This window comes from Ciconia boyciana, chromosome 2 (genome assembly GCF_034638445.1).
Source record: "Ciconia boyciana chromosome 2, ASM3463844v1, whole genome shotgun sequence".
Lineage (NCBI taxonomy): Eukaryota > Metazoa > Chordata > Aves > Ciconiiformes > Ciconiidae > Ciconia > Ciconia boyciana.
This window is the reverse complement of record NC_132935.1, coordinates 67,854,238-67,869,885: the sequence shown is the minus strand read 5'-3', so window position 1 is coordinate 67,869,885 and position 15,648 is coordinate 67,854,238. Positions and strand designations below refer to the sequence as shown.

The window sequence follows — 15,648 nt, the reverse complement described above, 5'->3', positions numbered from 1 at the left end:
TCTACAATAAATGGAAAAAATAATTTGTCATGTAACAAACCAGCTCTTTGATAGAATTTCTCTTTTGTTATCCCCATGTGTTTGATCCATTTGGAGCATCTTCATCTATTATAATGCCAACCAAGTTTGGTTCTGCACGCATTCCAGTATTTTTTTCTTTATGCCAATACATTCCCTTCCCCATAGTTGCCATCCCAACAGTACAAACTCTGATCATGATATAAGATGCTAGTTAGCAAGATGACCTAGGAGAAACCTTTCAATTCAGGAAATTTTTGTGCTGTCCTCCCACTCACAGCTCTACTTAGTTGTCAAGAGGCAAAGCATCCTTAGAGAGGCAATTAATGCCATTCTCCAACTGATACAGATGTTGAGCAAAATTAACTCCTCTGAACAGAGCGTGCTATCTCTGCAACATGCAGCATCCTGCTTATATTAAGCAACTATGTCAATGTAACTCATTTTACATGAAAACGAATCACAATCTTACTTTGAAGTGCTGGATAATATGGAGCCAGCTGTTTGAGCATCCTGGTCATTGTAGGTATATCCTTTCCTCGTAGTCTATTCAAAATGTTGGGAGTAAGACCAACAGCATCTTCATCAAACATCTGATCTGAGCTTCTGAATTGCTGGTAATCTCTGTACGAACCACTGCCAGAAAATGAGTACTGATGTGAACCCCAACCACTCTTGTAGCCTGACTTCTGATGCCTGAATCCTTGACACCTAGATTCCTGGTTCCCCCTAGAGCTCTGGTTCCAGCTAGAGTTCTGGTTCCAGCTAGAGCTCTGGTTCCACCTAGAGTCCTCGTTCCACCTAGAGTCCTCGTTCCACCTAGAGTCCTCGTTCCACCTGGAGCCACCTCTTCCTGAAATAGCAGAATTTGCAGAAGATGTACAAGTATTCACAGACTCATCGTTCTTGTAAGAGGAACAGCTTTGCAAAGGATAGTTTGTGGAATATCTTCCAGATGAAGGATATGAGGCAGAAGAATTGGGATAGGGTAATCCTTGATCACTTATACTCCTTGCTTTTGAACATGCTTGTTGATTCCTCCAATTTGTACTTTCCCCACCATATGAGATTCTGTTATGAGGGAGATTATTTCCTCGCACATCGTTAGCCGTGTATTCTGCTGAGTACTCACTCACTGGACTTGTCTCGTAGGAAGAGGCCCCCCCAGCTGAATTACTGCCAGAAGCAGATCGGCTGAACTGTCTCAGCCATTCACTGATACCACTGGCAGGACGTCCAGTTTGAAGAGCAAAAGAGTCCCTGAGTGCAGACATCATTGCAAAGTCATTAGATCTTAGTCCATAGGAAGATGATCTATCATCTGTTTGGTAACTGTATGAGTTAGCAGGAGCAAAAGAAGCATCTGCAGAACACTCTTCATACTGAGACAAAAAACCTTGATTCCAGTTAGAATTTCCTGAATGAATGAATGAATGAATGAATGAAGGGCACTACTACACATTTTACATTCGTTAAATGCAGCTGGTGCAATTGTTTGCAAAATAAACTTAACTCGGTATAAGCCCTTTTTTATCTGACTATATCTATGATGTTTAATGCATATCTACTGCATTAGCAAACATCCGCCTTCCTTCTTTGTCTGCATTTGTAAAGCTGAATAAAATCAAAGAATAATAGGAGGGGAACAACTGACTCAAACCAACTAATCACTTGCACTAATATATCATCTGAATTCAATTATACTTTGCTTTACTGTCAAAGCATCTTAAAAATCAACCAGTGGAATTATAATTTGACAGCCTCTCAATTAACATGTATCCAAGAGAGCTCACAGAGATCAGGATACACTAACAGTATATAAGAATGATTACAAATAGTAAAGCTAGCATCTCTCAAGAAGTTAACACCTTTGATTGATACATGGTGGTAGCACATGTGCTCTTCATCTACTGTGGATATGAGATAAAATGGGTTAGCTTCAATCATAAGATTTCCTGTCAGTGCTTGTTTTCTTATTAAATATATTGGTTCTGCAGTTTGCAGGGAAAAAAAAAAAAACAGAGAAGGTTTACAAAATTAAAGCCTGTAAATCCTCTAGAAATACAGCCAACCAAAAAGTTGCCATTTTGCAGCTCATCCTTAGGTCCCTTCTTACTGAACTTCTTTTCACCCTAAGATTTGTGGGAAGTAGAGGGGGGCAACTACTGAGAAGGCCAGCAGTCTAAGGAAACAAGCTAAAAATCTCTTTCATTGTATCCCTTAGTGGTACTGGTACATTCACTTTCAATGTAAGAGTGGCAAATACTCCTCTGAAGATACCTTGACACACCAGCCTTCACACTGAAGCCAGGCAGGTGTTACTGCTTGGACTTCCAATAACCTCTACTGCTGTAATACTATTCAGTGAGACAGAAGTGTTCACAGACCATCAAGGCTGAAGTCGTTAAGGCTTCAGAAAATGATACCCTGAACTGACTCAGAGGGTAAAGACACACAGTACCCTAGCAAAGCACCACGATGGCTGGCCATAAAAGTAAATTTTTGCAATCTGTGCAGTGTTTAAGAGTAGACTTAAACTAGTAGAACAAAGTAGCTAAATTACCTTTGGATTTTCCATATGGCTTATAGTGTTTTGAGATGCTTTTCCTTCCTGGAAATTCACCTTGAGATATTGACATCAGTGGCCTCAGACTGTTAGTATAATTAACCTAGATAAAGCAAAAGGTCAGAAGGTCTGTTTATAAACTCAGATCTTGAGCATTCAAAAAAAAAAAGTAAGTTCCCCATGGAAAGTTAGCAGAGTACAATTTCAGGTGACAGCAAACTCCATATGAAGGATGTGTTGTTCTGTCGTTCACAATTGCCACATTAAACCACAATTTTCAGAAGTATTATTTGGAAGAGGTACATGTCTGGAGAACAGAATGGGGTGTCTAGGGAAGACAATGTCATCTGTTTCAAATTTCTTTATTTTATTGCCGCATATCCCTCAACATCACCTGGCTGAAATACAAAACTAGTACATATGCAAATCCTGTCTCTAGCTGGGGAATGCAGAACAGAAGGCTCAACTACTGCCTGAGATTAAGCTATGACAACAATTTTTAACTAGCTCATGAGAACTGTATTATATCCAAATGCATGACATTTTGAAAGTGTAGCTCTCAAAAAGGTAGTGGTGGCATTTGCACAAAGACAGTTACCATAGCTCAGCTGACATGGAATATATTATTAATGCCTAAGAAATCAGCCTGAACTATCTTTCAGAAAAACACATGCTGAATTTTGCAAAACAGTAGCTGCCAGAGGTGATCAGTCTTTTTTGTACAGATTCTGGTCCTTCTTCAGACCTTTTCTTCTACAGCTATTCAGTTTTTATGCAAAAAAGCTATGGAGGTTTGTAAGGCCCAACAGAAAAGACAGGAACATCTTGTCTACCTTAGTTTTACCAGATTAAAGCTCTCAAGTGGGAGCAGACCTAAAAGTCACCAATAAGAAAGACTTATCCACATGCCCACAAAAGGAAGAAGTGACACGTGGGTAGCACTTAAAGCCTGATTAATCTTAGAAGAAAAGCTATCACGCAAGGGACCAACTGCAAAGGAAGGATGACAACCAGACATCATGAAGCAAAATGGTGCCCAAAACAGGGGAAGAATGCATGCAAAAGAAAACCAAAACAGATGGAACATGATGGAAAACTAACAGAAATGTGCCATGCAATTAATGTATTTGGTACTTAGAAACTGTAAAAAAAAAATTAAAGTATATTTAACTGGGGGTTTTTGACCTATGCCTGAACTGTTACAGTTTGGCAGGGTGTTAACACAGTGAGTTCAACAACTCCTTTCCTCCCCGTGGTAAAACAGCTCTGGTCAAGATTAAGTTACTTACTGCTGCTTTCTTTTCACAAAAGGCCTTCAAAGCTTCTGTGAGTTCCTGTGTAATACGAACAACAAGCGTTGCTTCTGAGTCTGAGGTGATGTGAAAAGTCTCCTGTTGAAAAACATGGTTAGAATTGGTCTTGGATGCCAAAGGGTCATACACACAAATCAAAGTTATACTTTGATTTTGGTATAACCAAGTTTATACTATTAGTTGATATAAGACATATATAACATACGTATTCACATACACACACATATGAAAAAATAAAATTGTGAACATAATTATGGCCTGATAAGAGGTAAAATATAACCTTGGATGTCTGTGCCACTCCCATACTGTCAATCATGAACATTTCACTGCAGATGGAGAAGGGCACAAGTCCTAAATTTATGTTGTCTGTGTAGAAAATTGAATAAAAAGTAAGCTTCAGCACCATCAAATGCCCTTGATTCCCCCATTTTAGCAACAAAAAGATGAAAGTTTCCATTATAATTTTCCTATGTGTAATTTTGGGAATAAGAGATACCAAAAGATATTGATATAATTCTCTAAAGCACAGAACAATTATGGCTATCTGTCTTTTTAATGTCCAAAGAGACTGATTAGTAAGTATATGAAGTTATAAGTGATTACAGTAAGTTAAAAGAATATCGGCAGTCTGCCGCAAGGAATAGTTGTGATTCCTGTAGATAAAAATCAATTAACTGTCTATGAAGCATTTCTGGTAGTTTACTTGCTTTTTCTCTACCTCTTCCTAAAGTCACAAGTAACCACAGCTTAAAAGAAAAAAAAGAAGAAAAACTGAAAGAGAAAAAAAATCTCTTCAGTTGGTAACGAAGCACGCATCTCAAAACATTCTACTTGTGATTTCAGTGTATAAACACAATTCAGACTCAAATGAAATTTTGTAATTGCCGTAGGTACGGAACATGACTTTCATGGAGTAAAATGGCGAATATAAATGGTAAGATTATTTTCACAACGTAAACCCAAAATCGAGGCTTACTACGCCACTGCTAACAGCAACTGAACTGGTAAAACTTCCCCACTCCAACACCAGCAGCTGTGCTCTAGTATCACCCAGTTTCACTTGGCTGCCCAGTTCTACAGCAGCAGCACTAGCCACAGCACCACAGGCAGCAAGACCAGACTGGCTCCTCTCACTCAGCGTTATCAACAATCCCATTAGATATGGGCAGCCAACAGCACTTGAGTAACATCAGTGCTGCTAATGCTGCCTGTCAGGGTGGCTTCTCAGCAAAGGAAAGAATGATCCAGAGAACAGATAGAGAGCTCACATTTAATCCAGCAAGTTCTTCTGAGCTGACATTATGGTACAGCTGCACTAGCTTTTCAAAGAGCAGAGTCCATTAAAAGAGAACTTAGAAATTAATGTTGTGGTCAAATGAGTTTGATCAGTAATCAGAGGCTCCTTCACAATATACATTGCATCACGCTGGTTAAACTGCACGACTCTTATCACAATTCTTTTACATACATACCAAGAACTCTAGAGCTTTCTGTTTCCGAACAGGATCATTCTGTGGGATTGTAGAATGGGGAAGAAAAATTAAAAAGACTGAATACTACAGTATTTGTTGCATCATCTTGTACAAAACAAGACCTTTTAATCTTTTATCCAACAACAGAAGTCAACACAAAGAAAAGATGGTAATTTTAGGTCACAGTCATAAACACAGACATCAGGCCATCAATAGCAATTAGGTAGCAGCTACTATAAACGCAACTGCATTACTTCCAATACTGGGAAGAACATAGTTCACATCTAAGCTACATACCTACAACAGCTATCTTTCCCAGGCTTTCCTCACTCAGGTCCAACCTCATGGTTAAAAAAAGTGAAGTGCCCACCTGCATCTAGCATAGTACCTGACCAGCCTCAGGCCTAAAAGAGCAAGACATCACCACAGAATACATCAGATTACAAAATAATCCTCTGCCACCCAGATAAAAATGAGGCAGTTCTCAGTGTCTGTGCCCAGTGCTATTCAGGACAGATACTTGAGAGATCACTTTGAGCTTCACCTTTGAGTTAGAAAAAAAGCATTCTACATCTTTAGATATATCCTAAGATTTAACCCAAATCTTCAGTATAGAATACCTTTGATCTGAAGAGGGGCAAAACAGAGACGTGGAGACTGCAGCACAGGTTGGGAGACCTGGCCTGCAGACACTGGGTCTGAGACTCTCAGTGACTTTGAACAGGAATTATGAGAGCTAAGGTGGATGAACAGTACTGATGTACAGTATTCATTTCCCTTCTGCTGTGATGAACACAAAACTGTGGTCATTAGGTCAGTTATTTTGCTTCAGGAATAATATTAATAAAATGGCAAATGAAGCCAAAGAACAAAAGTTTTTCAGGAAAATTAAAAGCAAGCATAAGGAAACTGCTACAACGTAAGACACTCCACGTACCTCATGTTTATAATCATCTTCCCACCTTAAAAAGAAAGACATGAAAATGTTAAGATGCATTCTAAAGATTACTAAGAAGTCAGGTTTACTCACAGTAGCTAGAATCCAAATATTTCCATTTCCAAATTTATATCACTTACCAATACAGGATATCTTTTACTATGGCATATCTACAATACTATATTTCTTAAAGGTCCTTATTCTGAGTGACTCTCAAAGAGATCAGTAGTACTGATGTACTTCTTTACGGATCAGCTACAGGAGATGACTAAAGTAATGGTGTTTTTTTCTTCCTATGAACAGGGGTGCCTTTTCTACAACTGACTTTGGCAATGGCATCCCAAAGAAAGTGGTAACACCTTGAAATTTGACTTGCAGTTTCTTTGTGTGTGAGTACATCAGATTGCTATTGAACTGCATAACCAGTGAAGTATTTCAAAAGCCATAGCTACTTATAAACTGAATAGCAAATTTTACTTCAGGTTATCTCCTCACAGACAGAAAGGAACAATTTACACAAGAGGAAGAAGTACAGTGGAAAGACAATATAAAATATTTTCCCCATACATGACAATGTTTGTTACAGAAAAGAAGATCTATGTAATGAGATCTCAAAAAAAAAAAAAAAAATCTCTTTTGATTCCCCTGTGGGGGTTGTATTCTCACCTTGCTTTCTTCTTTGATGGGGCTAGAAAATTAAAAAGAATTATTAGCAACATCATAGGATGCAACGTCACCGGAAACCCGGTGTATTACTGCAATAGAAGCATTACACAAGCAGAACAGTTACTGGCCCTAAAGTGCCTGCAGTTTTTTTAAAGGGCAGGATTCAGCAGCCTAAACCTAGGCATATACGGCCATTTTAGAAACCACCAGGCACCCTTGATGAAAGGACTATGGGAGACTTGTGCCCTAAGAGCTTTGCAGGGTACCCTACAGCATCTATGTGCAGGCAGCTGAATTCCACACAAGAAGTCAGTATGGACTGAACGGAGGTGGGCATGCCTCCTCTATGCAAAAAGTGAGTTTTTTGGATTTTTTTCTGTGAACATACCCACGTACCTCAAAGTTGCACTTATTCTAGGTCTGTCTCCAACAAGAAGTTATGGAGATTACAATGTCTAATCATCTCTCTTGCCAGTACAGTGTATAAGCATGAGGAAAGAGGGAAAGCTCGGTAAAACAAGATAGTCTGTTTAAGACAGTAGCTATGCTTCAGGGAATCAGCTAATGCATGGTACATAACTCATCACTTCTTAAGTATTTATTAGCAGAGGTGTTCCAGGATAAGCAACAGGATAAGTAATAATTCTCAGAACAAATGACATCTTTGTCCCTACAATATGAAGCTGAAAAGACTCATGTTACTGTTTTAACCACCTGATGTTGAACACATGCTGATGAGTTGCAACAAGAAGTTGCACTGTAGGTCCCAAAGTTTCCAAATGTCAGGAGAGAAAAGGACTGCCACCATTTCACAGAAGATAACCAATGAAGTAAGAAGAATGGAAACGAAGGATGGGAGGGACCTCTGCAGGTAGAATCACAGAATCGTAAAAAAGTTTAGGTTGGAAGGGACCTCTGGAGGTCATCTAGTCCAGCCTGAGAGGTAAGAGAAAAGTACCACAGAGGTGGTAAGTAACAGAAACCAAACAATTAACTGTAAGATGAGGACACTGACAATTAAAATAATTTTCCCTGAATTATTCAATTTGTGCTGTCTTTCCAGTAAGCCTCCAAAATCCTCCCTGTTTGAAAAGAAGATGGGTGGAGACAAGGAGTGCTACTCAGTGGTTGGAAACTTAACCCTACTCAAGCTAACGACTGAAGTTCTGTTCGCTTTGACAAAGATTAGCCTCAAGATTAGATTGGGCTGCTTAGGCCCAAGTCCAGTTGAGTTTTATAAGTCTTCAAGAATGGCCATTTCCCACCTCTTTGGGCAGGCAATTTCAGTGCTTGACCACTCACTATGCAGACCTTTCTGAATGTTCAATCAGCATTTCCTCTATTGCAGTCTGTGAATGTTGCCACTTGTCCTTTCCCTGCACACCTTCTTGAAGTCTGGCTCCTTCTCTGTAGCTATGTTTTAGGTAGCAGAAGACAGTAATTAGATCCCTTCCTTAGCTGTTGCCTTCTCCAAGGTAATCAGACCCAGCTCCCGAAGGTTGTCCTCCACATCATACGCTCTAGTCTCCTCATGATCTTTTGTAGCTGGTGAGTCCTCTGCTCTTTCCAGTCCACCAAAACATCTCCTGTACACAGGACACAGTATTCCAGAAGCAGCTTAATGAGTCCTTAACAGAAGGGAATAAGGACTTCCCTCAACCTGCTGGCTACACTTTTGCTAATGCAGTCCAGTATGCTGTTAGCCTTCATTACATCAAGAGTGCATTGCTGATTCATGTTCATACTGTTGTATACCAAAACCTGCAGGTTCATAAGATTTGCTCCCTAGCCCAACAGTATCCAGTCTGTATCCAGCAGGGTGTTGCTCCATCCCAGGTGTAAGACTTCACAGGTACCTTTGCTGAACTTCAGGTTTCTGACAGCCCATTCCACCAGCTTGTTGAGATCCCTCTGAATGGCAGTCTTGCTCTACCACGTACCAGGCATTCCCCCAGTTTGACATTATCTTCAAATTTGACAATGGTGTGTTCTATCCCATTATCCAGGTCACTGAAGAACATGTTAAAACAGTGCTGGCCCCAGGAGAAACCACTAAGGAATGCCACTAGTAACTGGCCAACACACTTAAAATCATTGACAACTACTCTTTGAGCCTAACAGTTCAGCCACCTTTTATCCACCCTGTGGACTTACCTTATCTCCTCAGTTTGTCTGTAAGTAGAACATGGCAGACTGTGCTGAAAGCTTTGCTAAAGTTAAAATTACATTCATCCTTCTTCCCCTGTCCACAGAGACAGCCCATGTCATTGCAAAATGCAATCAGGCTGGTCAAACCCAGTTTGTCCTTGGTAAATCCACACTGGCTATCCCCAGTCACCTTCTTAACTTTCACACACTAGTAAATGACATCCATGAGGACTTGCCCCATAATTTTTTATAAGGTCTGGGACAGCCTGTAGCCACATTTTACTTTTGAAGATAAGGACATTTGGTTTTTTTCAGGTCCCCAAGCAACTCCTCTGATCACCATGACCTTTCAAAGACTTTAGAGAGCAGACAGCTCCCTCAAGACCAGAAGCATCCCTTTTTGTCCTATGGCCTTGCACATGCTCAATTTGCTCTTCCATCAACTGATCCTTCTCTACCCATTCTCCTTTCCATTCTAAACAAGCCCGCTCCCTCTAACCCTCATCCCAGGTACATGCTCTTGACCCCTGAGAATCTTCATAATCCTCTGCTGGATCCTCTCCAATTTCTCCATCTTCCCCTTGAACTAGAAGAAACAAAACTAGACACAGTATTCCAAGTTTGGTCCTACCGGTGTCAAATAGTAGGGGATAAGACTGTTCTTCAGTCTGCTGCCTGTGCTCCTCCTGAAGTATCACAATATGAGATTTGCCTTATGTGAAATGAGAGCGTTCTTTTGGCTCATATTCAGTTTGGCATCCACCAGAACCATCAAGTCCTTTTTAGCAAGACTGATCAGTCTTGTCACTTCCCATCCTGTACTGATGCATGGAGTTATCACTTCCCCGCTGAAGATACAAACAAGCTTCTCCAGGTATCTGCTATAACTTCAAGGAAGCAATCATTCAATCTGAAAAGCCTGGTCCAAAATAGCAAAGTAAATCTCTGGACTTATTTCCAGTTTGCTGCTGTATTCTATAGCAGCATTAAGAGTACTTTTTAGAAAGGAAAAAAAAATTATGCAGACAGAATTCAGAGACTAAATTAGACCAGAACTTTGTATGTTATACTACCACACTGTGCTTATACACAGTGTCATAAGGCCTTCAAGCTCAACTCCCTACTTTGAGTAACTGGTTATAGGAATTACCTTAATAAGATAGTATTTTTAATCTGAAGCCCAAGACAAAATACAGATAATCTCTCTTCTTTAGAGAATAAAGAAATACTGTAATTTTTCCTTCAAGAAAAGCAACAAATCAATCACTTCAAGGTCTCTCATACATACATATATGTGTCTATATATATATATAAAAGAATATATAACCTTATCTTAGTTTCATGTATGATCTCTGCAGCAGCCAAAATTTGGTGTTAATGTTGGTTTTGCTACTTGCAAAGTAGTACGTGCCACCAAATGGCCTTTCTTAATTATATCCTCAAACTCACTCTTGCTGTCGGAAGGGAGCTTTGAAACTGGAAGTCATTCTCTGCCAATATGATCTAGTCTAAAGACACACAGCTGCTAAACCAGTAAGCATGATTTTCTGCTAAGTAACTAGAATATTTTTATCTTGGAATTCACTTAATAGTGCCCTTACCACCTAACCAGAGCAAAACTTAATACTGAATGACACAACACTTTTGCAGCTAATTTCACTCTTTTCTGTTCCTCTAGTTCTTCATATCCTGCCAGACTGGGTGGGATCACTCTTTTTGATGTTCTGGTTTCATATCTGAGCATGTCTTCCAGTTCTACAGAAGTTGGTAAGCGCTGATGTCAATTTACTCTGAACTGAGAATTACTGAGCTAGATTACTGGGTCACATTCCCTCTTCTTCACAAGAGAGACAAACGGAGCTCAAAAAGGGTCTCTGCCACCTTGTTTTGCAGACCAGCATTAGAAGGTACAATCCACAGAAGCCACCAATGATCAATCCCAAAAAAAGCACTGCTGTGGTAGGCACCTACAGCAGGATTCACACTGACAAACTCTGTTGATCTATGCAACCTTCACCCATTTCAGTCAAACCTGCCTTCTCACTGATATTAGTACTATGGTCAAAAGGTAGCAAGTAGATATTTCTTTAGGTTGGCATCATTAAGCATCAACAGCACATCTACAGTAACAAAGGACATAATTCAAACATACTGTATGAGGGAAGATGCTGTTTTTATGTTTGAGGGTTTGGTTTCCAATGCTTGTTCCAATGGACTTGCTAAAAAACTGTAACTTCCACTTTTACCAGTGATTCAGCATGTATGTCTTTTGATGACTGAAATGAGGTGGAGAAGGCTTTATCAGCTTATTCAGAGAAACCCATCAAATACAATTTTTACATACTTTTTCACTTTCCTTGATTAGCAAATTACTGTAGTCATCTTAAATACCTCCAGAACCAAGCAGTTAAAAAATATTCAAGAAACACTGGGAGTCTGGCAATTCCCTTCTTCCCTCATTTCAAATTCACAAAAACTGGAAAATCTCTAAAAACGTTTCATGCTATTACAAGTTGAACATTTCGTATCAGTCAAATGCCTTGAGTTCAACTACTAATTCAAATTAGGCCAAACATCAATTACGTCAAATCTATTATATTCAAGTAATTCATAGACTTACGTGAGGTACTTGGTCTTATGTAACCTTCAATCTAGGAATAGAAATAGTTGCATATTAGATTTTCTGATTAAAATTGCATAACAACAGTCTCTACTGCAACTGATTTTAGACAGAACAAGTAATTTTATTTATCCCAGCATAGTGTGGTCCATAATTTTATAGACATATGATCCTGTAAATATAAATGAAGTTTGAGAGAAAATTTGCTTACATTTGAGTAAATGTGAGTTGCAAAAATTAAAAATCATTGAAGTAATGCAATAAAACTTCTGAACCGCTGAATTCAGACCGGACATTTTCTATCTAAAAAACCTAACTTCTTAAAAAGGAACAACTTTGTTTTTTTCAGATGAATTTCAAGACTACTGTTCTTTTCCACAGATTTTTTAGGGCAACTTTCAGTTAAGCCTTGGTTCAGTTTAATACTACACTTCCTAGAAACACACAGAAATTCAAGCTTTGTCAGCAGTACTTTTAAAATTTACTAGGTCAAACATAAGCGCATTGATAAAAAACACATTACCAGATACTTCACATTTACTTCCAATTACCTTATACATTTTTAATCCTTCAGTCTTCTCTAGCTCTCCTGCTATCCGTCTGAGAAATGAGACTTTGCATTCTTTTACATCTGTTGTCTTTCTCTTCATTTTATCTGGAAATTCTTTAGACTATTGACAAAAACAGCTTGAAATGGTCAATATCAAAATTCATCACAATATTAAAAAATTGGCACATTTCACCTTTTGGACAAGCTTCTAAACGACTGGTAGATATCGTTTTGAACATTATGAGATAGTTTCTTCTCTGTAACACGACTAATTAAATTTTAACGTTAAAGTTGCTTAAGCAGTCTTCAAAACAAAAAATGGATACTATGCAAAGCTTGCCACCAAAAGGTAACATGCTCTGTACCATATCCAACAATGCTATGGGCATGCTGAGGAATAAGAAAGAACCACAACATTCTAGGAACCTGATCCTGGAGGCAATCAAAACACTTAGGAACAGACTTTGAGCAGATACAGACACGCACCTCGGGATCGCCCTTCCTCAATAGTTCACAGCTTCATAGCTATTCATGTTGATCTGACCCGTGAAGAGTCAACCATACAAGTATGAGTGATTTAGCATATGGGGGTTTAAAATTCAAACTTGATGCAAGTATTTACAGAAAAAGAATAAAAGGGGAGTATCATAAAGAAACTGCAATCAAAATGCACCAAAATTACTCACAATGTATGCTCTTCTGTGTTTATATCCACTAAGATGTTCTATCATAGGTGCCATCTCTGTATTAAACCCACACAGCTTGCACTCATAATGCGGCTCTTTTCTTCCTTCAAATCTGATTTCAACCACATGTTCTAAACCTGTAAAAGGCAAGAGTTACAAATATCTATATTTTAGTATAGACTACTATAAATAAATGTATCCTCTTCAATGTTGCTCATTAAAAGCCAAAATGAATAAATAAAAGTATTCCAGTTTCAGAATTTCAACACTTCTTCAGGATCACTTCAACACTTCTTCAGACTTACTATCCACATCAGTTAAATTTATCTCTTTACAATGCTTTATTCTGAAAGAAAAAACACTGTCTGGCAGATTTGCAAGCCCACCAAAATAAAATATTTAATGCACCCTTTTCCCTGCCTGGGATATTTTTAAGAAACTAAGAAAGAGCCTTCCATTCAATACAGTCACTTAAGAGAATTCATGGAGAAGTGCATATAAAAAAAGAGAACGAGAATAGGAAATGCCACGCAAAGGTCTAGATTAAAAAACTGCATTTAAACTACTCAGCCAAACATAATTTGGACAGTGTCCGAGTAGCACAAAGCACATGCAGGAAGGACAATAATCACTTCACAAAACTGAGCCCTTCATAATCTAAAAATCTTCCATAAACTTTTAAGAATTACAGGACTAGAAACGACTGAAAACTATGCCTTAGAAGAATTCAGAAATCTCTAAGTTTGAGGCTTATACCTAGCATGAAAAGTTTTATTCTGAACAGCTTAAATGTAACAAGTTTATAAGCAGCTTAAAACAAATAGGAAAAACCTGCAGCTGTTCCCTATTATAATAATTTCCAATACTGTGTATTTGTGATGGGTTGACCCCAGCCAGCAGCCAAGCACCACACAGCTGCTTCCTCACTCACATACACACCCCTCAGCAGAACGGGAAGAAAATAGGAAGAGCAAAAGTGAGAAAACTCATGGGTTGAGATAAAGACAGTTTAACAGGAGAAGGAAAGAGGGGAAAAAAGCAAAAAAACCCCATGTGAAAACCAGTCACTCACCTCCCCCCAAGCAGACCGATACCCAGACACTCTCTGAACAGCCACCTTGGAAGCCAACACTCCCCCCCCTGGCCTTTTTCTTCCTTTACCCCAGTTGTGATTGCTGAGCATGACATTATGTGGTACAGAATATCCTTTTGGACAGTTTGGGTCAACTGTCCTGGCTGTGTCCCCTCCCAGTCTCTCGCCCGCCCCCAGCCTACTCAAGGCGTGAGGGGTGGGGACCCAGAGTGGAAAAAAAGACAGCGTTGATGCTGTGCACTGCTCAGCAACAGCCAAAATACTGGTGTGTTATCAACACTGTTTTAGTCACAAATCCAAAACATACAGGCTGCTATGAAGAAATTCAACTGTCAGGGAACATATTTCTCTAGGCCTCCAGCATGTACTAGGAACACTAAGGCAAGCAATAACACATTGCTGATCTGCTCCTAAAGGTTGCCTAATTTAGCAATTAGAAAGAAAGAAAACCTTAAAATTAACCTCATTACTTTCAGTATTCCCAAAGACAGGGAGGAAAAATATCTCACTAGACAGAAACACCTGTATATCCCACCAAATGGAAAACCACAAAGAATCACCAGATGACAAGTCACCAGTGGCATGAAGTCTAGCTGGAGGCCAGTAGCTAGCCGCATAGCCCAGGAGTCAATACTGGGTCTAGTCCTATTTAACATCTTCATTAATGATCTGGATGATGGGGCAGAGCACACCCTCAGCAAGTTTGCTGATGACACAAAACCGGAAGGGAAGGTCAATACACCAGAGGGTTGTGCTGCCATCCAGAGGGACCTCAACAGGCTGGACAGCTGGGCTGAAAGCAACCGCATACAGCTCAACAAGAGAAGTGCAGATTCCTGCACCTGGGGAGGAACAAGCCCAGGCACCAGCACATGCTGGGGGCTGACCAGCTGGAAAGCAGCTTGGCAGAAAAGGACCTGGGTGGACACCAAGTTGAAGATAAGCCAGCACTGGACCCTTGTGGCCAAGAAGGCTAATGGTATCCTGGGCTGCACAAGGAGGAGTGTTGCCAGCAGGCTGAAGTAGATGATCCATCCTCTTCACTCAGCACCAATAGGGCCACATCTGGAGGACTGTGTCCAGTTCTGGGCTTCCCAGTACAAGAGACATGGACATACGAAGGGCCACAAAGATGATGAGTGCACTGCAGCATCTCTCCTATGAGGAGAGGCTGAGAGAGCTGGCACTGTTCAGCCTGGAGAAGAGAAGGCTAAGAGGGGATCTCATCAGCATGTATAAATACCTGAAGGGAGGGTACAAACGAGGGAGCCAGGCTCTCTTCAGTGGTACCCAGTGACTGGACAAGAGGCAATGGGCACAAACTGAAACAGAAGATGCTGTCTGAACATCAGGAAACACCTTTGACTGTGAGGGTGACTGAGCACTGGCACAGGTTTCCCTGAGAGGTCGTGGAGTCTCCCACCTCGGAGATATTCAAAAGCTATCTGGACATGGTCCTGGGCAACCTGCTCTGGGTGACCCTGCTCGAGCAGGGGCTTAAGACCAGATGATCTCCAGACGTCCTTTCCAACCTCAACCATTCTGTGATCTGTGAAAAGCTTCTTTACTAAGATGGCTC

General features: G+C 39.9%; 1 protein-coding gene across 10 annotated transcripts in view; it reads right to left on the bottom strand.

The window, feature by feature from the left end:
- LOC140647829 (uncharacterized) overlaps positions 1-15,648 on the bottom strand; it is a 48,275-nt gene that overhangs the window by 5,202 nt on the left and 27,425 nt on the right. For all 10 annotated transcript variants that reach the window (XR_012040967.1, XR_012040968.1, XR_012040969.1 and 7 more), the window contains 9 exons: positions 12,977-13,113; positions 12,292-12,411; positions 11,741-11,771; positions 6,973-6,994; positions 6,307-6,331; positions 5,370-5,408; positions 3,874-3,975; positions 2,582-2,687; positions 491-1,435 (listed from right to left, as the gene is read on the bottom strand). Coding sequence is in view for 6 of the 10 variants with exons in the window: in XM_072852916.1 (XP_072709017.1) it covers positions 491-1,435; positions 2,582-2,687; positions 3,874-3,975; positions 5,370-5,408; positions 6,307-6,331; positions 6,973-6,994; positions 11,741-11,771; positions 12,292-12,411; positions 12,977-13,113 (1,527 nt within the window). In the remaining 4 variants the exon portion in view is untranslated. The remainder of the gene's footprint in view (positions 1-490; positions 1,436-2,581; positions 2,688-3,873; positions 3,976-5,369; positions 5,409-6,306; positions 6,332-6,972; positions 6,995-11,740; positions 11,772-12,291; positions 12,412-12,976; positions 13,114-15,648) is intronic.